At 33.4% G+C, this 27,905-nt stretch overlaps 1 protein-coding gene across 3 annotated transcripts in view; it reads right to left on the bottom strand.

Annotated features, from left to right (window-relative positions):
* The window catches only part of LOC118189040 (embryonic polarity protein dorsal-like), an 85,244-nt gene that overhangs the window by 28,574 nt on the left and 28,765 nt on the right, over positions 1 to 27,905 (bottom strand). For all 3 annotated transcript variants that reach the window (XM_085806756.1, XM_085806757.1, XM_085806758.1), the window contains 6 exons: positions 19,666 to 19,757; positions 18,918 to 19,049; positions 18,702 to 18,800; positions 11,825 to 12,055; positions 8,954 to 9,055; positions 4,591 to 4,668 (listed from right to left, as the gene is read on the bottom strand). In XM_085806756.1, the coding sequence (XP_085662882.1) occupies positions 4,591 to 4,668; positions 8,954 to 9,055; positions 11,825 to 12,055; positions 18,702 to 18,800; positions 18,918 to 19,049; positions 19,666 to 19,757 (734 nt within the window). The remainder of the gene's footprint in view (positions 1 to 4,590; positions 4,669 to 8,953; positions 9,056 to 11,824; positions 12,056 to 18,701; positions 18,801 to 18,917; positions 19,050 to 19,665; positions 19,758 to 27,905) is intronic.

Below are 27,905 nucleotides of genomic sequence, written 5' to 3'. Positions count from 1 at the left end.
ATTCATTGAACTGAAGCAAATTAATACTTCACTTGAATTTAAATTACCGTAATTTCCGGAAGAAACGCTGCGGCGTTTACGTGTTTAAGACTTATAATTTTCAGCGGGTGCAGCGTTTCTACCCATGCGGCATTTAGGTGCACTAAAAATAAAATATTTCCTATGATGGTCATTGTACATAGTTTGAATAACCTTATCATTATACATAATTTAGATGGCCTTGTCATTGTACATAGACTGGTGCTGTTCCCACACGAAAGACCGCTTGGTTGCTTTTTGTGAACATTATTTTATTTACATTCTTTCCCTTGAACGGACCTACATGCCTTATTCACCCTAAATGGGATCTCAGAACAATAACATTCTTCCCCCTTTTAAATCAGCATTCTCATCAGTTTGAATAGTCTCTCTCCTCTGCCATTCGATGAATCTTCCAGGACCCATCATCTCCCCACCTCTGCCTTTTCTGCAATTTTGTTCAAAAGCGGACACGACTCCACCTGCCTTGCAATAACGAACTCTGACATATTTTCCCTTCAGCATGAATCGATTTTGCTTGGCATTCTGCCAGATACAGATCCCATCAGTTTGGGTACAAGTACTTGTTGGATAGTTCTTAAGTAAGAAGAAGGGAGCGGAAAAATTTTTGAAAATGGCACCTAAACGGCACAGAAGCTACACTGCTGGTTTTAAGCTTAATGTAATTTCATGCGCTCAACAAATTGGAAATAGAGCAGCAGCTCGAGAGTTTGAAATGAAGGAGAGATGTATTCGACGTTGGAGAACTGAAAAAGAAGAACTTAAAAATATGCCACAACAGAAACAAGCAAAAAGAACTGGTACTGTAAGGTGGCCGAATCTAGAGGACGACCTTGCAAACTGGATAAAGGAGCAACAAGGAAAGGGAATGGCAATTTCGACTGTAAAAATTCACTTATAAGCAAAATTTATAGCAAAACAAATGAACATAAATGATTTCAAAGGAGGGCCTTGCTGGTGTAGCAGATTTATGAAAAGAAAAAAAATATTTCTGTGCGTACTAGAACAACAGTCAGCAACAATTACCAACGTACTGGCAGGATAAAAAGGCATCTTTTCTAAAATATATGACAGATATTATTGACAAAAAAAAAAAAAAAATCTTCGGTCACAGATAACAAATATGGATGAAACACCGTTAGCTTTCGACTCTCCTGCAAACAGAACTGTTGATGAAACTGGTGCAAAAACTGTATCTGTGCTTACGACAAGGCATGAAAGATTGTGATTTACATGTGTGTTAGCTTGTGCCGCAAACAGTGACAAGCTAAAGCCGATGATCATTTTTAAACAAAAAACTATTCCGAAGAGAGATTTTCCTAATGATGTAATTATTTGTGCAAACGAGAATGGCTGGATGTGCGAAACAATCCAGTTTCGATTGTTCGAGTTCAATCTAAATCATCAATCCAGTTCAATCTAAATCATGCATGAGTGGCTACAAAAAGTTTGGCAGTGTCGTAATAGATCTTTTTTCCAACCAAAAGGATTATTGATAATGGATTCCATGCATGCTCATTTACTTGAGTCAGTGAAAACCAGATGTCAAAAATTGTCTATAACCATAGCAATAATTCCTGGTGGTTAGACAAAAATCTTACAACCATTAGATTTGTCAGGTAATAAATCCTTCAAAGCTGAAGTCCGAAAGTAGTGGGAGTGTTGGATGAGTCAAAGATTGCATACGTATTTCAAACGCAATAAAACGGGTAGAGCCATCTTATGAAGAAGTTGCAAAATGGGTAGGAAGTGCATGGAAATCGGTAAAAACATCGTCAATAATAGCAGGGTTCAAAGAAACTGAAATTATATCCTTAGATAAAGAGACTGTAAACCAAGAGGATGAATGTGATGATCTGGAAGACTTTTTTTATTTATTACATGCTCCGCCCTTAGGCACTATACGGAAAGGGAGGGATGACCCGTGGAGGTCTTTTTAAAGAAAACTGGCTCGTATCCACGTTTACACATGAGGAAAACCATGAAAATGCCCATGCAGCCAGCCCGTTCGCCGGGACTCGAACCCCGGAATGAACTACCAGCGTTCGGCTTTTACCGCTCGGCCGCTGGTGAGCCGATCTGGAAGACTTGGGACTTAGATCAGGATTTACTAAATCTTTTTATTCAGATAGTGAAGAATCAGATTTTGATGGCTTCATATGATGTATAGGTTGCTATAATTCCTTTTGTAAGTAAAATTTAAAATTTCCTTTTGTCATCCAAATTTAATATTTCGTTGTTGCAACATTTTTTAGAATATGGTCTGAGTATTACAAATATGGACTTCTTTAGTGGGTAAATATAAGTATATTTGTGAACATAAATATATTTTCAACATTTCTTACCTTTAATTTATTTTTGAGTTATGTTTCATTTCATGCATTTTTCTTAACTGATATGTCATATATCAGGACACATGTTGAGATTTTGCATCTATACGGCCCACGATGATGTCACACACATTTTAATCTATTGCGGCGTTTACGCTGATGCGCCGTTTCTGTGCAATTTTAATTTTTCCCCTGCATTTTTCTCAAATGCGGCATTTACACTGATGCGACCTTCTTCCTGAAATTATGGTAGCGGGTTTTTGGGATTTCTAATCCAAATATAATTTAATGTTTTTCTTTTTCAAATTATTCATTTTTATGTTACTACATAAAAATTAATATATAATATAAAATATTTTATGTTATTGCTAACACATTTTAGGCTTTGCTACTATGATTTTCATCTGCTTAATTACTTCTGCTTCACATGTTTTTGGATTCGATCCACTTAAATTATAATTCATTATTAGATTTTTAAGCCTTATTGCTGGTTTATGATTTATGCTGTTATTTTTTAACCCAGCCTGTATGTTTTCAAAATTTTGGACGTGATCTATTCAAAATATTAAAAAAAAAAATTTTTGTATTATTTCACAATTTTTTTGTGTTTTTGATGTTATAATTTTAAGACACAAATTGAGATAATAATAAACTGATAAAGACAAAAATTACTCTTATTGTTTTTCTAAGATTATTTTAAAATTTGAAATTTTAATTTGTGTCTTTTCAGAAACAAGCTGTTTTATTTATTTATTTCATTGCACCACCCCCATGATGACGATACAGCGAAAGGTATAAAATTCACATTTCATTTTTGGTTTTGCAATATTTTGCCCTGAATTCCTGGAGTTTGCCACTGTGCTTATGATTTTTGGTTTTTCTATGTAGTTTATTCCGAATTGAATATCTTGAGTTTTAAAGATACTCTTTTGTTTTATTCTGTATACTACTACCACTTTTCGTTGCTATCAGTGCACAACTGGATTAGGTTTTGAACTGTGTTTTACTTTGTTTTATTCATTTATAGCAAAGCACTCAATGGCTATCTTCCTAAGGAGAGGGATGCCTTCATGGAGGACTTTTTACCCACTTGCCTGATTATCCCGAGTTATCTCGGGTTCATATATATTGCAGTTAATTATTATCCCGTGAAAACTTGGGCGAAGCAGAATTTGTTGGTACGATTTGTTTTATCATGGTTTTACTCGTCCTGGAGGAAATGAAAGGAAATATTCAACTTTGATTGGCAGTTTGCCAAATTTTGTAGGTTGCGCGGTTCTTTTGGAGGGAGTGGTCAGGTGTTTCCCTGTTATATAGTATACGTCAGCTTGTGGATTAGTAATGTATAAAGAAGGATACATGCATTGAAAAAAAAATAAAATAATGGTGATGATGCAAGATAGCAAAAGCGATGATTTTTCAGATAGTGATTATGAAGGGGTGGGAAAAAAAAAAAAAAAATCAAATCCAACGAGACAGTGTACTTTGTGCTACCGTGAGATTCCAGTGGTAAGCCAGTAATAAAAGAGACCAGATACCAGTTTAGAATGGCAGGTATCACTTTGTGTTGTCCCTTGTTTCAAAAACTTATCATACAAAGACTAATATTTAACTTTTTTCATTTGCCTAAGATAACTCGGGATAGTAAACTAATATTAAAACTAAATGCTTTTACACCTTCAAAAAATTAAAAATTCAACTTAAAACGTACATATTTTGATTTGTTTCGTTTTGTTGTATTTAATAATAAAATAAAGAAATCTGATGATTTTTTGCAATTTTTTTCAAAAAAATTTGTAAGGGAAGCAGTTAAGGCAAACTGACTTGTAGGAGAAAACCATCAAAACGCCCATGCAGGCAGCCCATTTGCCGAAATTTAAACCCTGGACCAAACTACCAACCACTTGTAGGTGAAGCAAAATGTTAATAGAATATAGTGCTATATTTACTTGCTGTTTCTTTGTAAGTAATGTTAATTTTAAGCTGCATTTAATGGAATAAATAGTTATTAATTTTAAATATAATCGTATTAATTCATCTGGAGAACTTGTAGTTCATTTGAATGACTTTTAAAAGGGGTTCATAACTTTTTGTTTTGCTGCTGCTGTTATTTATAGATAATTTGTACTTTCAGAGGTATATGGCAAATTGTAAAACACTATAAATGTGTTAAGTACATAAAAGATCATTGCCAAACTTATTTAAAAAAAAATTCACTGACCAACAGTTGGTTCAGCCTTTATCCTTTGCCGCACTGGTTGCCGTGATGTTCTTGGCACACCAATTGGCATCTGATGTTCTGGAAAAGAAATTTAAAAAAATTAATAGCTGGATATATATTATAAAATATGCAGAGCATTCTTCCAACATTCAAGTTTAATACACATAAAATAAGCAATTAAACCACAATCAGATCTGTTTAGACTACTTTGCAAATTGTTTAGACATATTTGAAAGTAAAATATTCAGTATTTACTTTTAGATCACTTAGTGAAGAGCAGAGTTTCTTAAACTGTGGGTCGCAAAAAATTTTAGCAGTTTTAATATTTCTTTAATTTATTATAATAATTTTAGAATGTATCTGAAAACAGATAAAGATAAGACAATACAGACAAAGAAAAACATTTCAACGCATTCTTTTTATAATATAAATGTTCATTTTATTTGCTTTGCACGTGATGCTGTCATTCCATCTGTTACTTCTTTAAAATTTTCACATTGTTCTACATCTTAAAATTAAAAATTAATGTTAATGACCTAAAACTGCAATACTATATTACAGCACTAGTGAAAAATTGACAGTTTCACTCATGCGTGTGATGTATTTGTGCAAGCAATGCTTACAGGGGTCCCACAAAATTTTCATAAATATTATAGGTTCCTGGGGTCACGAAAAAAATCTCAATGATAAAAAGGGGTCGCGACTGAAAAAAATTTAAGAAGCCCTGGTGAAGAGGAATCCTACCAGCTAAAAATTCAATATACATCAAGCCTGTTAAGAGTATTAGTTATAATTACTAACATCACTCAAGTATTATTAGGTATTAATAATAAGTGGTAATTATTAGTATTAATAATAAGTGGTTACCATTAAGTATTAATAATATCACTTAAGAAGAAAGAAGAGATGGCATTCTATTAAATCGCCATCACTTCTGACTGATTAACTAGCCATAAAAAAACACTCAAAACCATCTGTTTAGGGTGTCTTATTGAAAGATGGCAAGTTATTATAACTGGCTTATATTTTAATTACACATAAAGAACAAAACAATCAAAACCCAAGGTTAAACTATCAGCATTCTGTAGCTAATATCAGGCAGCAAATGGCCCAATTTATTTCTGAAAGTATTTTCTATTTAAAAAAGGGGGGCATGTGTAGATTTTGTGCTTTTTAGATCTTCTGCACTATTTCATAAGAAAATTCCTTAGCACTTCACGCGTTTGACTATAATATCATACTGATTCACTTTTTTTACTTCATCTAATTTTCCATTTCTATGCACAAATTGCACAGCCTATTTTGAATTACACTATATGTACTAAAATCTATGTTGAGATGAATGCTTGTAACACATTTCTGAAGATTTTAATTTCACCATAAACACAGATATCAATTCGTGCAAATAATTTTTGAGCTTGATAACAATCTGAAAAATATAGCATTCCTATTCTGATGTTCAGATAGGGGGATGATGATGATAGTGGGTATCATGGCACAAAAACCTTAAAGGTTATTAGCGCCGAAAAAATTTTTTTTAAGAAAAAAGATTAAAAACAAGTACGCCACAAGCACAAACTAAAAACAATTAGAAATATATGGTGAGAAACACAGTAATTTGCAATAAATGACAGATGAGACATCTGCACATATAAAACCACATGGTATCAGACAAGAAACAGGGCTAAAAATCAAAAGTAAAACATGTTACACAATAAAATGTATAGTATTAAAAATATTAAAACAACATATAATAAAATAAAATAAAATAGTAAAAACCTGTCTCTTTCAGGTACCGAAACTAATTATTATTTACCTCTTTCCTGATAACACGGTCAAGAGGCCCGTCACGATTATTAAAATACTTGAAACGAAGTTGGTTAAAATGCAAACATTCAATTAGAAAATAATGCACGGATAGGACACAATTACAATTTTGACAAAGAGGTTCACTCTCGGCCTTTAAAAGATAACTATGTGTGACTCGAGAGTGACCAATCCTAAGGCGTGTTAACAAGACTTCCTCCTTTCGGTTCCTATTCGTCTCCCAGTTTTCTATTTTACTTACTCCTCAATTTTTTGAACAACAGACCATTCCAAAATAATTGCCATTTGTTTAACATTGTGTGTTTGTTGACGGTTTTGATATCACTGTAAGGAACTAGCTGGTTCGACAAAACAGTAGCAGACTTTGCTGCTGCATTCTGCCAGCTCGTTCCCTTTTATGCCCACATGGCCAGGAACCCAACAGTAACGGATCTTGTATCCATAACTTTTTAATTTTTGATGTAAACTTAAACTGTCCACCAATACAGGGTTTTGGTTGTCAGTAAAACTAACTAAAGATTTTAGAGCACTTAACGAGGCAGAATAAATTATGAATTCTTTTTGGGATTGCTTTGAGATAAAAATAAGTGCAGAATACACAGCAGTCAATTCAGCACTAAATATAGAACAGGTATTATGTAATTGTTTGCCGTCAATATGGTTTTTTGCTACGAGCGATGCTCCTACATGATTAGCTGATTTTTATCCGTCTGTATATATATAGCAGCAAAAACTCTGCATTCATCCCAGTGTTCCAAAAAAAGTTGGCTGTATATTTTCTCATTAGTGTCTCTCTTTTCAAGGTATTCAAATACGTCCAGGAGCTCAATTTGTGGGTGATTCCACGGTGGGATTTCGAAATGCTTTACTGGGTGGACATTCACATCTGATAGGCAGTAATTTTCCAACAGTGATATGCACCTTTCGAAAAATGGGAGAACATTATGAGGCCATGAAGAAAATAGAAATTTATAAATGTCATGAAGCTTACAGATCTGGAGAGGATGATTAGCTTGTGAATTAATAATGAAATACTGATGAAGAGACAATTGTTCACACCTTAACTCAAGAGCTGGTTCGTAACAATCAACATACAGGCTATGGATAAGAGATGTCCTGTAAGCTCCAGAACAAATTCTCAAGAGCCTGATGATGAATAGGATTTAGTTTTAATAGAGCTGAAGGCCGTGCGGATCCATAAACATCTGAGCCATAGTCTAGTCTAGAGTGAAGGAGTGCTCTATAAATACGAAGTAAAGAGCAACGCTCTGCTCCCCAGGAGGTATTCGTCAAGACTTTTAATAGATTTAGAGATTTGAAACACTTCTTCCGCAAATATTGGATATGAGGGAGGAAGGTGAGCTTTCGGTCGAATAAGAAACTTTACTTCTGATGCAACTGGAATTTCTGATCCATAAAGATGCAACTCAGGCTCAGGATGAAGAGATCGCTTTTTACAAAAGTGCATACAAACAATCTTCTCTTTTGAAAACACAAATCCTTCTTTTTCAGACCATTTCTGGATTCTGTTAATGGCAATCTGCAACTGTCTCTCAACATATTCAGATAGGGGGAAAATGCAATACAACATCCATGAAATGGATTCCAGATGATTGAAATGAATATTTAATAAACAGGGTCTCACTCAATCCTGTGGATATACTTAAAAGTTACTGTCATCCCACAAGAAACTTATGTTGTAATTTCATTCAAATGAACACACTGAATGTAATTTAAACCAAAATGTACAAAAATAAAAGAAAGTAATTTTGCATTGTTTGCAAGTTTATTTACTTCAAGTTTTATGTTTTTAATAAACATATTCTAGAATAAACAGAAATTTCATGAGATCATTTGAAAGTTTATGATAAACGTGTGATTACATATACACACATTTAAATGCAGCTGTCTACTACTATGCAATTAACTGTAATGCAAAAGTAAGTAGTACAGTGTAAATTTTATATAGCATTGCATTAACTTTCATTCAAAAATAAAATCCTTTTAAATTTACATGACAAGATCTACTTTTTTTTTGGGGAGCACTAATATTTAAAAATTAACATAAGCATTTAGTTTTATTAATGTTCAGAATCCTGCTATGCAACATTACTGCTTGAATGTCTCTTGGAAGATAATCAATACTTATTCCTAATAAATTCTGGTACAATCTCGGAATGACTTAAAATAAATTCTGCATCCTAAAAACTTCACTGTTTATAACTGAGAGGGGATTTTAATGTTAAATAAATCAAAATAATACTCATGTTTGTATATAATTAAAATGAAAGCTTTTCCAGTAAATAAAATTAAAATGCCCACTCCTCTTAAAAAGAATATTAATTCTGAAAGTTTCAGTGTTTAGCTCCACATTTCTTTTTTGGGTGTTAAATGTTATAAAAAAGAAAATATCAAAACAGAGAAACACGACATTTTAAACTACTAAAACTACTAAATTGTAAGCAACAGTAAATTAAAAGAAAGAATAGGAGCTCTTTATATGAAATTCTTTTTAACATAAATAAAAATGAAATACCTCGAGATACTGCTCCACTAGTTAATACACTGCCTTGAAAGTACCTATCAAGATCAATTCTTTCTTCAACTTTTAACTTCTTTCGAGCAAGGCCTTCTGGATCTAATTTTAGAAAAAAAAAAAAAAAAAAAAAGGTTAATTTACTTGACAAATGCATAATTCTTATTATGCAAGAAATTTTTAACATGAAAAAATGTAATAAAAATATCTACCAGCAAGAATAAACTATGATATAAAAAATTTTGATCAACAATACTGCATAATTCTACAGTCTCCACATATATTTTCACTATTATTTACATCTATTTCTTTATGCTGCATTTTAAATGAAGATGGGTAACTCCCCATATGAAATGATTCTTTTCATACATGCACATGCCTTTTCATTATCAAATGTATAATACATAAGGCTCCTGTCAATAAAAAATATGAATACTTTTGTTTACATTATACATGTTCCCACCGGGGCAAAAAAACCACAATGAATAATTTGCTTAATGCTAGAAGTCAAATCAAAAAGCAACTAAAATTAAAAAATAAGATTACTATAACTGCTCCATTAAAGGACATACGAAATAAATTTATTACAGGCCATAGACAAAATAAAAATTAATTTTGCTCAACTACTTTTTCCAACTAGACAAATATTTGATATTGTTCCAACTACCAGTTTAGTTAGTTAATCAGTTTTATACTATATGGCAGTATCTTTTTCACACTATTTTAATTGTAAAAACAATGTTTATGCTTATCATTTCTTTCACATGCAAACTTTCCACTGAATTTGCAAAGAGTTTTTAAAATGCTGCCTTCGAATCTTTAGCAATTTACTGTGAAATATAATTTTTTTTTTCATGTTTACATTACAAAGAGTTGAAATAAGAAGCAAATGAACTAACTGTTATCTTAAGCGGAAACAGGGTTTATCTCACTTAAATTCCTTCTCTCTCTTTTTTTTAATACTCTGCTTACAACAAATTGTCTGTATGAAACAAATAAACATAGCAGTACAAAATCAGTGTATTTTGTCTTGTCTCTTATTTAATTCACTATATACACGAAATTCTTGATATAATCTATATTCATAACATTTAGGGACTCAATTTTAGTTGTATTAATATCGGGTAATTCATTGAAATATTAAAGCAGCTAATCTAATTTAAAAAAATTCACCCTTTTATTCACAAACTAAAAATTTTCTTGTACACAGCATAAAACAGCAAATTAAATAAATATTTTGTAAAACATAAAAAAATTAATATTAAATAATAATAAATCTGATCATGCAAATTCGAACAAAATGATGAAAGAAAAAAATGTGTTAAAACAATTTTAGTGGTACCACCTATTGCTCCATGAAGTAAATACACAATTAAGTTAGCTAAATCACCTACTGGAAGAATACCAAATATTCCATGCTAAATTTTAATTAAGGATTTAAAAATATATTTTGCAGCTACTTATGACGAAGAATAAAATTTAGATGTAAACTAAAAATTTTAATCTTTACAATAAGTGATTTATTTCCATATATTTATTTACTGCAGTGGAGCTTTCATGTGTTTAGTTATAAATAGATAAACAAATTGGTACTATTTTGTTTTGAGGACCGTAAACAATCGCCAAACTATTGTTGATGCCAGTGCTGCCAAAAATACTTGCGGCAACTCTAATGCATGAAAAGAAGTATAATAGTAAATAACTATCTAAAGATTATTGTTTTAATTTATGTGAAAGTTTAATTTTATATAATACTTTTTTATTATTATAATTTATATAAAAAGAGTTAAACATAACTGAATGGAGGCATAAGAGTAAATAACTATCTCAAAGCATTATTATAATTTATATAATAAAAGGCTAAACATAACTGAATAGATTCCTGCATTGCTATTTCACTAACGAGTTATCACTATAATTTCATCTCATTGGTTGTTCAAACATAATTTTCTATAATGAATGATGCCTTTTCTTTGAAAAAATTCTATTGCAGTCTTTTTGTCATGAGCAATTCTAAAATTGTTAAATCCATAGGATATCAAAAAAAGGATTTAAAAATTAAACTAGTATTTTTAGTTTAATTAAACTAGTATTCAATGGCATCTTAAATACAGAACTATCTAAACTTACGCAATTTGAAATCAGCTCGTACGCTAGATTTGGTGCGCTGTTAAATGGGTGCGTTTGCTAGATTTGGCACTTTTGCATATATATTTTCACTGCAATTTTTTATGGTCCTCAAAATGGAATAGTAACAACAAATTTCTGATTTCATTAGAGACTTTTGATCAAATGCTTTTAATCAACATTTATTTTTGTGAAGCATGAAAATGTGTAATGACATGAAAATTTAGTAATTACCAGGAATCTTAATTCTTAAGATTTTTTATTAATAACAAATTTTAACTGATCTGTTACAAACAAGGTGATTGGACTGATGAGTTGTCATTTAACTATTACAATGAAACTATTTTAATCCTTCAAAGGTTTGGCCCAGAATACCCAAACAATGACATGAAAATTATACTTTCTTGATCATAATTCCAAAATGTCCCTGCTAGGACTTTTTTATTCCTTATATAGTCCTGAACAGTTTGAACAGATATATATGGCCTGGCCAATTGGAGAGTTTATCAGAAAGGTTCAAATTAGCATAATTAAAATTTATATTTCTAAATTTTATTGGTTCTAATAAAAACAGCATTTTATTAGTGATCAGTTGAAAATTAATGCAAATTTTGAACATAACTTGTTAAAATACTTATTATATAGAAAGTGTCTTCATATTAATTAAATATGCAAAATACAATTTTATTTACCAAATTGAAACATGTGATCAAAATATCAAAGAAATGATACAATAAAACTTACCTCTTTCCATTGGTAAATACTGAAATGGTCGTGGTTCACCCCGCTTGTTTTCACTTGGCTTACGCAGTTCTACAAAAACAGGAACAGGTTGCTGCACATTTTCATTATGGTAACGAGGTGTTCTAAATGATATTGCTACCTGTTTATGTACATCACTTGGCTGAAATTCTGCTTGACTTTCCCATACAATCCTGGACCCTTGTTCTTCATAAAACCATATTTGAATATCTTCTATGAAATAGAAAAGTTATTTTAGAACCGTTGAATTTCATCTGGTGAAAGTTTGCTTAAAACTGAAAAGATTCTGTTCACACAGCTGCACATCCATGTTGAATCCTGTTTATCCTTACTGGAATGCAACATTACTACAGTAGAAGTCCATTAGTCCGGCATCCAGCAGTCCGGAATGCCCGATAGTCCGGCATCGCTCCGGAAAATTGTAAAAATTTTGGCTTTCTCCAAAAGTGTGTCTTTAAAGCAAATAAAACCGCTTGAGAGCTATTCGGAAGTTTTCGGGGTAGTTCGAGATCATCCGGAAGCGCTCGGTATTGTTGGGAAACAATTAGCGGCCGGCTAGTCTCAGCTGTCACAACAAATTCAGGTGCAGTGCAGCTCCGTTAATCAATCACGAAGCGTCTTCGCCATTTTTTTTTGTGCGTTGTTGTTTTGTGTCCTTTCACATCGCAGTAAACGTAACTTTTGAAATAAGTTCTAACTGTACAGTTAGAACTGTAAAAAGACTGTACAGTTAGAACTGTAAAAGTTCTAACTGTACTGTTTATAAAAATAGTGATTTTCGTTCTAACTGTACAGTGACCATGTTTTCAAAACCTAAGCCTTCGAGTTCAAAAGGATAGAAACAAAAGCACGTAACACTGACTCTCAATCAGAAACTATAAATCATCAAACGGCTAGAAAGAGGCGAGAATAGAAATGTTTTAATGAATGAGTTTAATATTGGCTCATCAACTATTTATGACATTAAAAAACAAAAAGATGAACTAATGAAGTTTGCTTCTCAATCGGTAACAACTGAAAAATTGGCTTCTAGACAAACATTAAAAAAACCAAAACTGGAACAGCTAGATAGTGTATTGTTCAAATGGTTTAGTGCAGTACGTTCTGAAGGAAAGCCGGTAACAGGGCCAATGATTGTTGAAAAGGCAAAGAAATTCGGCCAAGATTTAGGAGTTGCTGAAAGTGAATGTAATTATTCTGATGGTTGGCTCAGAAACTTTGAGTTTTGGCATGGAATTCGAAGACTTGATGTAACTGGAGAAACCCTTTCAGCAAACCAAAACTCTGCAGAAAAATACAAAGACAAGTTTGAGAAAATCGTGGCTGATAATGATTTAACACCTGAACAGATTTACAATGCTGATGAAACAGGGCTATTGTGGCGATGTTTACCAACATCTACACTAGCTGGGGGAGGAGAAAAAGCAGCCAAGGGTTTTAAAAAAAACAAAGACAGATTAACCGTTTTGCTATGTGCTAATGCGTCTGGAAACCACCGAGTGACCCCTTTTGTGATAGGTAAATCTGCAAAACCCAGGGCTTTCAAGAATGTTACACACTTGCCTGTCCAATACGATGCTCAATCAAATGTGTGGATAACTGCCGCCCTCTTTAAAGACTGGTTTTTTCACCACTTTGTGCCTGAGGTCAAGGAATCCTTCAAAAGCCTTGGTCTACCAGAAGATACTAAAGCCATCCTTCTTTTGGACAATTGCAAAGCCCATCCGCCAGTAGATGAGTTAGTTTCTGGAAATATTGTTGCTACTCTGCTCCCACCTAACGTAACATCTTTGATTCAACCCATGGACCAAGGGGTTATTCAAAATTTTAAATGCTTTTATAGAAGGTCTTTTATTCAAGGCCTGTTAAATGCCGACTGTGACAAAACTGATTTTCAAAAAAAGTTTACAGTAAAAGATGCCATCTATGCTATTGCACAGTCTTGGAACCAGGTAAAAAATACAACACTCCAAAAATGTTGGAGAAAACTTTGGCCAGCTGCAAACCCTGCATCTGACCTAACTCTACAGACTGATGAGGAAGAAAACCATCAAGACGCTCTGACCAAAGTTTTGGATGTCGTTAGAAGTACTGACAATCCCTTGAAAAACCTGTCTGAAGATGAGGTAGAGGAGTGGCTTTTAATCGACGAGAATGAGCCTGTTGAACAAGAACTAACCGATGAGGACATTATCAACATTGTAGTAAACCCTCAGCCTACTCAAAATCTTGAAGAAAATGACTCAGATGCCGAAACGGAAGTGAGTGAGTGAGTGATTATGGCGCAAAAACCAGAGATGATTATGACTCGCCAAACACAAGGTGGGATGATTACAATTGATGTCATTAAAATTCAATAAATAAAAACAAGTAGATAAATGTACCAAATCCAGAGGATGAAGTCATATAAACACAAGTTAAAAGCACATATTAAAATTCAAGACACAGTCTTCAAAATAAATTACATTAGGTAATAAAAGCCAATCTCTTTTAAATAATAAAATAAATTACAATTGACCTCTCTTCCGATTAAACGGTCGAGAGGTAAGTCACAGCTATTAAAATATTTCTGGCGAAGACTATTAAAACATGGACACTCAATTAAAATATGAAGAACAGATAAACAAATATTATTATTAGAACAGACAGGCTCATTTTCAGCTTTGAGAAGATAGTTATGTGTGACTCTAATGTGACCAATTCTCAGACGAGTCAAAAGAACGTCCTCCTTACGATTTCCAGCAAAATCCCAATGTTCAATTCTAGGCTTGACGTTTCTCAACTTGTTGTGATGCTGAACATCCCAAATTTGCTGCCATTTTTTCCGCATCTTCCCCTTGATTACACAGCAGATGTCTCTAAAAGGAATAAGGCGAGTGGACGGTTCAACAGCATATTTGGCTGCGATGTCTGCAAGCTCATTTCCCTTTATTCCTGCATGTCCAGGGACCCAGCAGTACAGGACTTCATATCCTTGAATTGTTAAATTTCTATGAATTTTGAGAACATCCACTACCACAGGATTCTGCGTGTTGGGGAAAGCTTCCAAGGACTTAAGAGCACTATACGAGTCTGTATAAACTATGAACTTTTTGTGGCAGAGCTTTGAGATGTACAAAAGACCGTAATATATTGCAGTTAGTTCAGATGTTAGGACTGAGAAAGCATGGTGCAGGCATCTGCCCTCTATGTAATCTTGAAATACAAAAGCCATCCCGACATACACAGATGGATCAAAGTCAAAGGGCTTTGATCCATCCCGATATACACAGATGGATCAAAGCCATTTGACTTTGATCCATCTGTGTATATCGGATAACTGCTATATTTGTGCCTGTGCTCAGCGAAGAGTTGTCTGTAAACGATCTCATTAGTGCTCGCCTTTACGTGATGTTTGAAAATATCGAGAAGCTGGATCCGTGCATTTTCCCAAGGTGGAATTTCAAAATTCTGTACTGCTTGGGGGCACATATCAGAGAGGCAAAGTTCCTCAATGACAGGGCGAACTCTTAAAGGAAAAGTAGGAACACAGGATGGACGTGTTTCATATAATGTGTTACACTCATTATCAAGTAAGCACAGCTTATTGGGATAGAATATTAAAATATTGCAAAAGGGACAATTGCTCACGCCTCAGATAAAGTGATGGTTCGTTAGAGTCAACATATAGGCTCTGTACAGGAGAAGTCCTGAAAGCTCCTGAACAAATCCGCAGACCTTAATGGTGAACAGGGTCCAGTTTTAACAAAACAGATGACCGAGCGGATCCATAAACAACTGAGCCATAGTCCAGTCTAGAGCGGATAAGCGCTCTGTAAATGCGAAGCATAGAGCAACACTCTGCACCCCAGGAGGTGTTCGCCAACACTTTTAGAATATTTAGTGTTTCTAGACACTTCTTTCTCAGGTTTAAAACATGAGAAAGGAAAGTCAATCTTCGGTCGAACGTCACTCCTAAAAATTTTACTTCCGGCGCAACTGGAATAATTGTACCATTCAGATATAACTCAGGTTCAGGATGGAGACCACGCTTCCTACAAAAGTGCACGCACACAGTTTTCTGTTCTGAAAAAGCAAATCCCTGTTTCTCTGACCATTCTTGGATCTTATTCAGAGCCATCTGCATTTGCCTCTCTACATATCTAATGTCTGCCCCTCGACAGCTAATCTTCAGATCATCAACATACAGAGATCTCGAGATGGTGGGAGGAGTGAGTGAGAGATTATGGCGCAAAACCAAAGTTGATTATAGTGCGCCAGACGCGAGATGGGGTGAGTACAATTGATGAAATTAAAATACAATAAATAAAAACAAGTAGACATATGTATCAAATCCAGAGGATGAAGTCATATAAAAACAAGTTAAAACCACACATTTAAAATTCAAGACACAATTTTCAAAACAAATTACATTAGGTGATAAAAGCCAGTCTCTTTTAAATAATAAAATTAATTACAATTTACCTCCCTTCCGATTAAACGGTCGAGAGGTAAGTCACAGCTATTAAAATACTTCTGATGAAGATAATTAAAATATGGACGCTCACTTAAAATATGACGGCCAGATAGACAAACATTACAATTTGAACAAACAGGCTCATTCTCTGCTTTTAAAAGGTAGCCATGTGTTACTCTTGTGTGACCAGTTCTGAGGCGAGTCAAAAGAACTTCTTCTTTATGATTTCCAGCAAAATCCCAATGCTCAATTTTAGGCTTTACATGTCTTAACTTGTTTTGACGCTGAACATCCCAAAATTGCTGCCATTTTTTTTCGTATCTTCTCTTTCACAACACAACAGATGTCTCCAAAAGGGATGAGGCGACTGGACAGTTCAACAGCACATTTCGCTGTGATATCTGCCAGCTCATTCCCTTTAATTCCCACATGAACGGGAACCCAGCAGTACAGGATTTCATATCCACGACTCATTAGGTTTATATGTATCTTGAGAACATCCACTATGACTGGGTTTTGAGTGTTAGAAAAAGCTTCTAAAGATTTCAGTGCACTATAGGAGTCTGTATAAACTATAAACTTTTTGTGGCAGAGCCTCGAGATGTGCAAAAGACAATAATATATTGCAGTTAATTCAGATGTTAAGACAGAGAAGGCATGGTGCAGCCGAAACGGAAGAAAAGGAAAAAATTAGCTGGGCAGAAGCTGCAGAATCACTAAATAAGTTTATCTCTTTTGCCGAGGCTAGTACTAGCTACAGTGCTTCAGAAATTATAGATTTCCATATCATTAGAAATAAATTTTATACTAAACGCCAAAAGTCAAAAAAACAAAAAGACATTCGTGACTTTTTTAAATCTAAGTGAAATATGTTTTACAGTACGTGTACATACATTATATGAAATGTAAAATAAACTTTGTTGTATGTATTTGCATACTGTATTTTTAGTTTAATTATTAACCTAATTGTTCTTATAATTACCACCCGATAGACCAGAATTTTCGGTAGTCCGGCACCGAGCCGGTCCCGAACGTGCCGGATTATCGGACTTCTACTGTATTTCAAAGTGTCTTTTACCCCAAATCTTCACAAACTATTGAAGTATTGAAGAAAAGTTGCATGCAGTACTGATGTAAGAAAAACTTTCACTTTTTTTTAAAAATTATTCAGGTACCCATATTTCGATATGCACATTGTTAAGTAAAGTAAAACATTATGGCAGAGTACAGAATACTTGGCATATCTCAAGTACAACTTTTTTTTTTTTTTTAAAGAAACAAACTTACATTTATACATACTATGTAACTAAATTAGATTAGACCAGGCGTTCTCTTGTGCACCACCGGTTGGGTGGTACACAAGAGAAATATAGGTGGTATGCAAGAAGCAAGACACTTTTAACTAATAAATTCAAAAATTAAAACCCCAACATCCTGATTTAGTTTTTTTTATTTAACACTCATAAATTTATGCGATCTGAGCTTTGTTCAAGAGTGGAGGTGGAAGTAGTACTTTGTAGTGATGACACTAAAGGTTTTCAATTTTTGTTTAGATGGTACACATTAGTGAAAAGGTTAAGAACAACTGGATTAGAATATTTAACTAGGCAAAATACATGAAATAATGTCTTTTAACACCAACATAATTTTGAGAAAAAACATCCCAAGTATCACAACTAAGACAAATTAAATAAACATTTAAGTGACTAATCTCCAGTAATAGAAAAAAAGAAAGTAATTAATAGTGATCAGTGGTTTTACCCATGTGGTTATTGGTGCACTCCATATCCTAAAAAAATTTTACTTTTAAGTGAGAAAAATATCAAAAATGCATAACAAAGACAAACCCTTTTGTCTCCTCATTTCACTGCTTCCACATAAGCAGTTGCAAAGCGTTATACACCAGTCTGTTATTAAAAAAATTAATATAAGAGATTTCAGAAAACCTTCTTTTAATGCAGAATTTATGAACTGAAACTTACAAATATTATACTAAACTTCCCAAATGGAACCTGATTATAACTAATGAAAATATGTTCATAGCAACTGGGAAGGGGGAGGACAATTTATGTTCTTTGAAGCAATATAATAATTAAAATTATAACACTATCTGTGAAATAAAGCATGATTTGCATATAATTTAAACTGATTACAATTATGAAAGCTAACAGAAATATTTAATTTAATGAAATTATATTATTACAGTATCAAGATGACAATGATTAATAAAAAAGAATACTTGAAAAAAGTAAAACTCAGTAGCAAAACAAATTAAAATGCATAATATATGATTCATTACAATAAATGCAAATGCAGAAGAAATAATATCTATAATGAAATAAACTTTGTCCCCAAACCCCCAAAAAATAATGTTAAAACATACTTTTAAGATATTAAAATTACCTTTTGCAACACGATCACACAGCAGGATAACTTCAGTGCCACCTGTAACAGGTGCTGAATAATGGCTCAGTTTCATTATTGTCAAGTCAGACATTGCCTCTGCAAATAAAAATTTGGAAGATCATAGAGTAAACTTATAAACATTTTAAAATTTATTTAATTTTAAGAGACTAAGAAAACTTAATCAAAATACCATTTCAAATTTATAATGCTCACTTTTGTCATAAATTGGCTCTGAAACAACAGGTTGTAGGGGCAAAGAGTAGGAATTATCAGGACCTCGTATGAATACTTGGAAGCACAGTCTCAAAACATTAAGATCAATACTTCCGGGATGATTAAAGCCAGCTAAAAATTTTATAATAAATTAGTACACTTTTCTTAATAATTAAATCATGTTCAAAAGAAAGCAGATATAAAAAAACAAACATATATACAAGGTAATTATAAATGTTTAATTAATAGTTATTTGGCACCTGTAAATAAAAAGAACGTGGCTTGACATAAATTTAATATGTATATGTATGATAAATGATCCTTTTTAAAGAAAGAAAAATTGTGTTTCATATTTTGTTGATATAAGTGAATTAAAATGGAAGCTATACAAATGTCGAATTTGAAGATTCCTGTAGATTTTTTATATCTGGGTATTTAGTATAACTATTTGAAAGGAAAGAAACATAAATTTTAATGTATCACTAATAAAGAAAGCTGTAAAAAATACAAGCAGTATTTTTTAAAGAATTATTATCAAAATTTGGAAGTAGATGCCCATTAAGTATTTCATTAATAATTACAAATAAATACTTGATCAAATTTCAGTTGAAATTACAGAAACTGTATTAATACTGGCAAGATTAATAGATATAAGAGCTGAGGAAAACATAAAAGATTTAAGAAACTAAGCAAATATAGGGAACTAAACTTTTTTAAAAAGTAATTAGAACATACACCAATCACTTACTTCCAAATGGATCTAACTTATGTGCTTCACGCACTTTAAGAGATTTTTCAATATCCCTTTTCTTCACACACTGTATGCCTAAACTTGTAAAACTAAAGAAAAGAAATTACATTAAATAAAATAAATAAATAAATAAATAAAAAGTATAAATCTACACAGTTGGATATTTAAAGTGCAACATCATGAAAAGCAACACATATCAAAGCCATGCATTTATTAGACAATAACATAGACTGCAAGAGTAAACTGATTAAATTTACAGTCTGAATCAACTCGTAGAAAAACAAAGAAGACAATATTTTGGGTAGCTGCTATGGTAATATTTGTTGTGATATGGCTTTGCATTTATAAGAAAAAGGCTTTGGATGCAAGCTTGGGATAGATCAGTCCATGGTGTTTCCATATACTGCCAAAATTTCTTTAGTATAGCAATAGATGGTGAATGATAGGCCACTTGTTTGCCACCCATTTACCAGATGCGTTCGATGGGTAACACAATGGGAGAATGGACAGGACAAAGTAGCACTACAATCTAGTGGGCAATGAAGAAGTTTTTACTATAGTTGTGTCCTATTGAAACTTAATTTTTAATAAGTTTTGAAGGCAAGGGAAAGGACAATAGGCTCTACACTTTCACTAATATAATAATGTTTATTGAGCAAGCCAGCAATATGCTTTAAGTGGGTATGAAAATAAAACTTTATAGTACCCCAAAACATAACTCCAAGTGATGAACTTGTATAGTGATACTTAATACAAGGGTTATGATGTCTGTCCCCAGATTTTGGTATATCACTGAGTTGTTGTCGGCAGAATCAAAATTCTCTTGAAAAAATAATGTCATGCCATTCACTTATCCATGTTCAATCTGCAACTACAGCTGCACATCTGTAATTTATGCAATGGTAATCACAGCAATAGACATCTTGCCAAGATTCCCCTCCTCAGAAGACAATGAAGAATATTACATGCTGATACAAACTGTTATATAAGATATCCTAATTCTTGCACTAGGGTTCTTATTCAATATGTCACTGACATATGCATAGCATGCCTGTCCTTTCATTCAGTAATGTGATAAAGCTGTTACACTCAATCTCATCGATCAGTTTGTTCTTTCTGCATTTATTGATTCTATATTTGTATCAATGTGATTTGATTTCATCAGCAAGAGTACCAGTTTTTCGGAAGGTAGCTTACAGCTGGTTTATATCATATTTTTCTCTTGCGAACTTAGAAACTTACTCAAATGACTGTCCCCATTTTTTAGTACACTGATTAGTTTAATACTGAAGACTTCTTCACAAAGGAACGGCTACAAACATAACAATTTCAGTATTTAAAAGAGCCTACTTTTATCCCATTTTACAATACTTCTAAGGTGGCATTATTGGCACACATGACTTGCATGTGTGCTGTAATACTAATCATTTGCATATTTTTTCAAAGTCTATGCATGATGCAAATTTAAGCTTACAGAATATTTCTTTCATGGCATTGCATTTCAGATTAGCAGCAATGTGCAAATGCTTTGAATATCATGCAAAACAAAAACATAAATTCACTGTACAGTTAATACAAAAATAAATTTGTAAGAAAAATTACTGAAGATACAAAACATAGAATGTCTATTAATTGTTAACCTAACCGATAGTCAGTTCAAAGAAATCATTGGGAAAATACATTAACATTAGAAAGAGTACATCCAGTAAGATTCTTAAATCCTCTCAGTGGATGAAATTTTTTTTTCTGGGGTTTGAGTGGCTATCAAGCACGTCAGCAGGTTGGTGGATTGCCGAACGTCCTTTATTATCTGACAAGAATAATAAAGAAGCAGCTGTGAATTCCTTCCCGTAACCCTATCATTATGTGACCTGTGCCTAGGGTGAATGATATTGCATTTAGGTTATAGTGTCTTAATGGAGCCTCTAGAATGCTTGGCAATTTCTAGAGTATTTTGCCTTACTCAGCAACAGGGAATACTGGGTAGACCTTTTTTATCCTTTACTTTTTTCTAGTTTATATATGGCTGAAAATGACAATATAACTTAAAATTCTGCTTTTACAGTCAAAACCTCTGAGAAAGACCTTTCTTCTTAAAACAAGAAAGCTCAGAGGAAATCAGTTGAAGGAGCATAAATGAATCCTTCATCGAGTGAGGTAAAAATGACTTCTACTCAAGTTAATTAACATCTGGAGAAGAGCAGGAACCTATTAAATGCATGACTGCCTCTCAAGATAAAATCAAAATAAAAAAGAGAACGTCCAGTGCACAAAAAAAGAAACATGCCCAAGAACTTAAAATTGCCAAAGGTACTTCTTGGGTTAAAAAAAAAACTCACGGGAAAGGTGAAAAAATATAATTACAAAGGACGGAGCCGAATACAGCCCTGAAGACTGCCAAAAGAGATAGACCTAAAGGTTCTTACGGTAGTCAAGTTAGCTGTATTCATTGATAAATATCCTGAAAAACATTTATCAGAGGAACAGGCTACTGACCTTGAACTTCTGATAACGTTGACTACTTTAGGTATTCTCAATACTAAGTAGTTACACTTGAGCGGTATTAAGGGGCTGTTCGACTTTATAAACAACACGAGCAACTCAAACAAATGGAGTTAGATTTGGTGTATTTGGCACAAAATGCTATTTAGCAGAGGTACCTGATATCTGACAAACTTAGTTTCAAGAAAAAGACTGAAAATTTGGTATGTCTAATCCATGATAAGTCATTTAACAGCCTCATCATTGTGAATTATGATAAAAAATGTGGTTTACATACATTGGAAATGAAAGAACATTAGTGACAATTAACGTTCCTTTCATTTTCAGTGTATGTAGAGACTCATTTCAAAGGATAAAGGGATGACTTTTTAGAATGGCTAAATCTATAAAAAAGTGAACTGAATTTTCAAGTTTTGAGTGCTGAAGATATTATTTACAGTGTAGATTTTGAGAAAAATAAAAATTGATAGAAAAATAAAAAATTGATGAAAAATAAAAATTAAATTGATGCTTAGGATGACAATTAAATGGATATAGACAATGCAAAAATTAGCCATGATGAAGTCTCGGTTTATACCTATTATGGTAAAGCACATGAAGACTATCTGCCTAAGAGCAATGTTTTTGTGGAGGACTTTTTTTTTTAATGGAAACTGACTCATATTCATGTTACATGCAAGAAAAGCCATGGAAACATCCTCATAGCCTAATCATTTCCTGGAAGTTGAAACTATGCTGAACTACAAGTGCGGTTATTCACTTGGCCACAAGCCTTAAATTAAGCTCTTCACAGAAGCACCTTGATGTATCACATATGGATCTTTCGTTGAACAAAACCTGGCATCATTGTGTGATGGCTGATAAAGGTGTAAGACTAACATAAAAAAGAATAACAGACTTCTCTCTTAAAAAATTTAAATGTTTCATAAAAATGAGTGCAAGAAGTTCAAAAATTTTACAATACGTGTAAATTTTAACTAAGTTTTCATTAGTCCAAGGTTTTTTTTTTTTGTATATTTTTGTCATGAAATAAAATCTTGTATGGATTACTTGTTACTTAATATAATCTTGTAAGGAAACAAATTTGATCGAAATGACTTTGTTAGAATGTTAATACAGTCAAAAGTCGTTAATCCGGACTCGTCGGGACTTTGTCGATTACGGATTATCGATTTTTCTGGATTATAGATCATCAGTTTAAATCTGGTAAGATGGCATGCAGAAATTATAAAATTAAAAATATGAAACCGTAATTTATGAAATAAAGAACAATTATGATCTAAAGGGTATCAAAATTTACAAAAAAAATAGCTTAATATTTATTTGTTTACTTTATTAAACATTTCTTTCAATGCAAGTTGTTTAAGTTGCTTCGTTTTTTTATGCGATAATACTTTCTCTTTAATTCTAATAACAGACATAATTTCTTCTTCAGTTGCAAAGTTCCGCTGTTCAAGTCCTACAATTGCTGTGTAGAGAATACCTACTAATTTGTCAATCGAAATTTTTTCGTTTTCAATAACCTCTGTGTCACTTTCTTCACTATCGAAAGTGAATTATAATGACGAGAAATTTGATTTAAATCATATCAAAGGAGTACATCGAGATGAAATATTACATTTAGTAAGGAATTATAAGCCAAATAAAATAAAAACATCTGCCCTGAAGATAAGGATAGTGCTGAGAGATCAACTTCCAATTCATTGCGCGCTGCGGCCCCTACCGCCGCAGAGCAGCATGAAAATGATAAACAGATTTCGGAATGGTTAGAGAAGCGACGGATATGCCGTTATCCATTTTTTGCAGCAATTCCACTTTTTGTTTAATGGACATTGAAAAATACTTTCACTTTGTAGATCCTTTACATATTAGTAAATATATATCAGAAATTCTATTTGACATAATCGAAAGTTCAAGCTTACTTTTATAAAATTGCTCTAACAGTCTGCAAAAAATAATAAGCCGGATCCAATTTGAAGATTAAGGAACAACACAATCTGCAACATTAACTGAATTATATAATTTTAGCTTAGCTTATACCATCCGTTATACATTAAACGCGCATGCGTAAACTTATTACGCGCATGCGCACATGCATATTCGCAGCCGTAGAGGTCTTACGCGCATGCGTCAACACGACGCATGCACAGAAAGTTTGTAGCTTTGAGGTTCAGATTATAGATCATTCCGGATTATGGGTGTCCAAATTAACGACTTTTGACTGTAATAGTACTTGTATACCTTCAAATAAGTAGTTTCATAAATCCGTGCACGAAGAAAAATAGGGAAATTAAAATTTAGTCTCTAATTAACCGAATTTACTATTATCCAAGGTGTTATGGTCTCAGTTATCTTGGATTACCGAGATTTTACTGTACATTACACATCTATGCTACTATACCCAACATCGTCCAGCTGATATAGTGGTTAGTGACACCGACTGCCGTACTGAAGGGCCTGGGCTTGAATCTTGGAGAAGGCATGAATGTTTGTACGTGTATGCTATCCACGCGACGAGCCAAACGTCCTCTCAAAAGATTGGTGATTGGGGAAGAGAGTTTGGAGTGCTGCCCCTTAAAACTTAGAAGGAGAAGCTTGACAATTTGCAAGGTTCAGCAATACTTCAATCCCCTGTGGCACTACAGAGATGCTGGCCAAGCATCTACCTATACTTATATACTTCATATCATAGATTAGAAGTACTGAAATTTCTTTTTCAACTCACATGAAATAAAAAAATATATAACTATGCACATATGATATACTTACAAATACACTCATGTCCATAAATTAAGGATAATGCAAAATCAGGCAAAGGAAGAGTTAGAAGCAAAACAAATTTGACTTATTTGTAAAGCTTCTTTATTAAACAAAAGGTAAAGAGCAAAAAAAGATGCTATATGTTTGATATTAAAAAAATTAGCGATTTTTTCTCCGTGGAGCAAATTACAAAAAAACCTGTTCACAAGAAACCAATATTACATGGTTGGTATGATTGTTAATACATTGTATGTCTCCCAGACGATGCAATACAGTCCGTGCAACGCCTAGGCATGCTGAGTATCAAATTATCGATCTGATCTTGGGGGATATTACTTCACTCAAAAAGCAATGCTCTCCGAAGTTCTGGTAGACATGTAGGAGGAGGTTGACGGGCTGCAACTCGTCGGCCAAGCATGTCCCACATGTGCTGTACTGGATTCAAGTCCGGTGAGAATGCTGGCCAGTCCATACGGGTGATATCCTCCGATTGGAGGCATTCGCTTATGATGTTTGCACGGTGAGGACGGGCGTTGTCATCCATAAACACAAATTGTGCGCCCATGGCACCCCAAAACAAATGTACATGTTGTTCCAGAATGACATCCCGACAGATTTGGCTTGTCATGGTTCCAATTTGAACATGCAGGTCAGTTCTGGAACCCAGAATAATTCCACCCCAAAAGAGTACTCCTGCACCACCGTAACGGTGTCGTTCACTGATATTTTCTTGGTGGTAACGGGTACCTGGAGCTCTCCATATGAAAGTCCGGCGAGAATCAGACTGCAAGCTAAACCTGGACTTGTCGGAAAACATCACACAAGCCCACTATTACGGTGTCCACAATACATGCTCTCTACTCCAGGCTAACCGCAGACGACAGTGAGTTGCAGTAAGTGGAATGCATCTGACAGGTCTATGAGCATATAGACCAATCTGCCCTAAGCATCTATACACGGTCTGCCTTGAAATTGTTGTACCAGTGGCTGAAAAGAGCTGACGAGACAGGTCTGAGGCTGTGCTCTGCCTGTTTCTTTTGGCAGTAACTGCCAAATACCGGTCCTCATTCGGTGTTGTAACTCTGGGGCAATCTGTGCTGTAACGTCTACTCACATTACCATCATCTTGAAATTGTTGCCAAAGCCTGGAGATGACACTCTGGGCAATTCCAAGTTCGTCTGATACTTCCAGTTCAGTTAGGTACGCCCACATTCCAGACGGCCGACAATTCTACCACGTAAAAAATCATCCAAATGCGTCCTTTGTGTCAGAACTATTCGGTTATTGCACTGAAATGCTTATAAAGCACCTGCGAATAATTTTACTTCTTTGCCTGTATTCTTTATATATCACTCTCTTACACTCTCGTCATTGTGACGTACCATCGGTGTCATCTGGTTACTTCCTGAAATTTGCATATGATTCTTGAAGATGTGCGTAGTGATTTTACAGGTGATATATTTATTTTAGAGTTCGATTTCCGCGTGACTCCAAATTATCCTTAATTTATGGACATGAGAGTAATTAAATTTGATTGGATCAACCCGATATTCGGAATATAACACAATGTCATTTCAAATCAGTATGGAATAAAAGGTTAACAATACTGCAATTTAAAATCAGAAGAGATTAGATTTTAATATGCCAGAGGTGATACTCATGAAACACAAACTGGAAGTTATAAATGAAAATTTAAACAGCAGAATTCCAGCTGAATAAGAAAGGTAATTTGATCACTAAAAATAATCGCCACAATTTCTTTCATCTGCAAAATTTCCAAGATTCAGTGTTTGGGGTTTCTCTTTGTTCATTTTTTCCCCTCTTCATTAACAGACTGGCTGCCAATTATGTACTGGCAAATAATGTGGTGGTATCATCTAACAGGAAATAATGTTGCCATATGTAAAGAGGTATGTGTTACCAATTTGTTTTCATATTAGTCAGTATTGTGTTATAGATGTGTGTAATTTTATAGGCGTGGTAGTAAATGCGGGAAATTCAACAGAACACATTTTAATACAACTTTTTTATTCAAAATTTTTACTTTACAACTTTTTTATTTTACAATTGTCTTGTAATTTTTTCAAAATTTTCTCAAAATATGAGCGATGACAATGACAATTAACCAGGGCCTTCTTGTCCTAAATGAGCAAGATGTGACTACAAAAGACCATTAACATATAAAGAACTTGCAAAATATTTTGAAAACAATTTATTAAATGCACATAAGTAAATTCAGTTCCTCAAGTGAAGAAGAATATGTCGTTAACATAGATGATTCAGAATATTCAGAAAATGATGTACAAGAAAATAATGCAGAAATTTCAAATCAACAAAAATCTGTTACACTAGGAAATGTAATTTGCCCAGATAAGGTGACATGAAGTTCTTTTCTTATTAAGAGTGGCTTCTGTTGAAGTTTTATATATTTATCCTGGCAGCAAGCATGTTAATCATTTCATATTTTTACATTTGATGACTTATTCCATGCCTGAGACAAATTATAGTTGACAAGTTTTATTATAACTGCAATTAAAAAAATAAATTTCATCACTAGAGTGAGATTAAAAATCTGATGGTCTTTCGGTTTATTTTACTACTTTTCTTCTGCGAATGAATATATTTTAAACAATATAATTACACCACTTTTAATCTTCAGTTAATCATCAAACGAAAGTGCAGATGTTAAGAGCATGTTGTTACCTCATGCTTATCCATAACTTTAACTGTTATTGGCTTTCTGAGGAAAATAAGTTATGTGTGCTAAATCTGTTGTTTTGCGATAGTTTTCCATTTGATAAGATAATAAGTATTATCCCCCCCACACTTTCCTTCAACAGATGGCACTAAGTATCTCTTCTGCTTATGATATTTGAAGCTTTGTATATATATATATATATATATATATATATATATGGCTCCTGATAAAAAATGAGTTGATTACATTAATAAGTGAAATAAATTAAGTCTCCTT

Source organism: Stegodyphus dumicola, chromosome 12, assembly GCF_044657685.1.
Source record: "Stegodyphus dumicola isolate Sdum_Otavi_A_Nest chromosome 12, ASM4465768v1".
NCBI classification, from domain to species: domain Eukaryota; kingdom Metazoa; phylum Arthropoda; class Arachnida; order Araneae; family Eresidae; genus Stegodyphus; species Stegodyphus dumicola.
The sequence above is the reverse complement of the archived record's forward strand: the minus strand, read 5'-3'. Positions and strand labels throughout refer to the sequence as shown.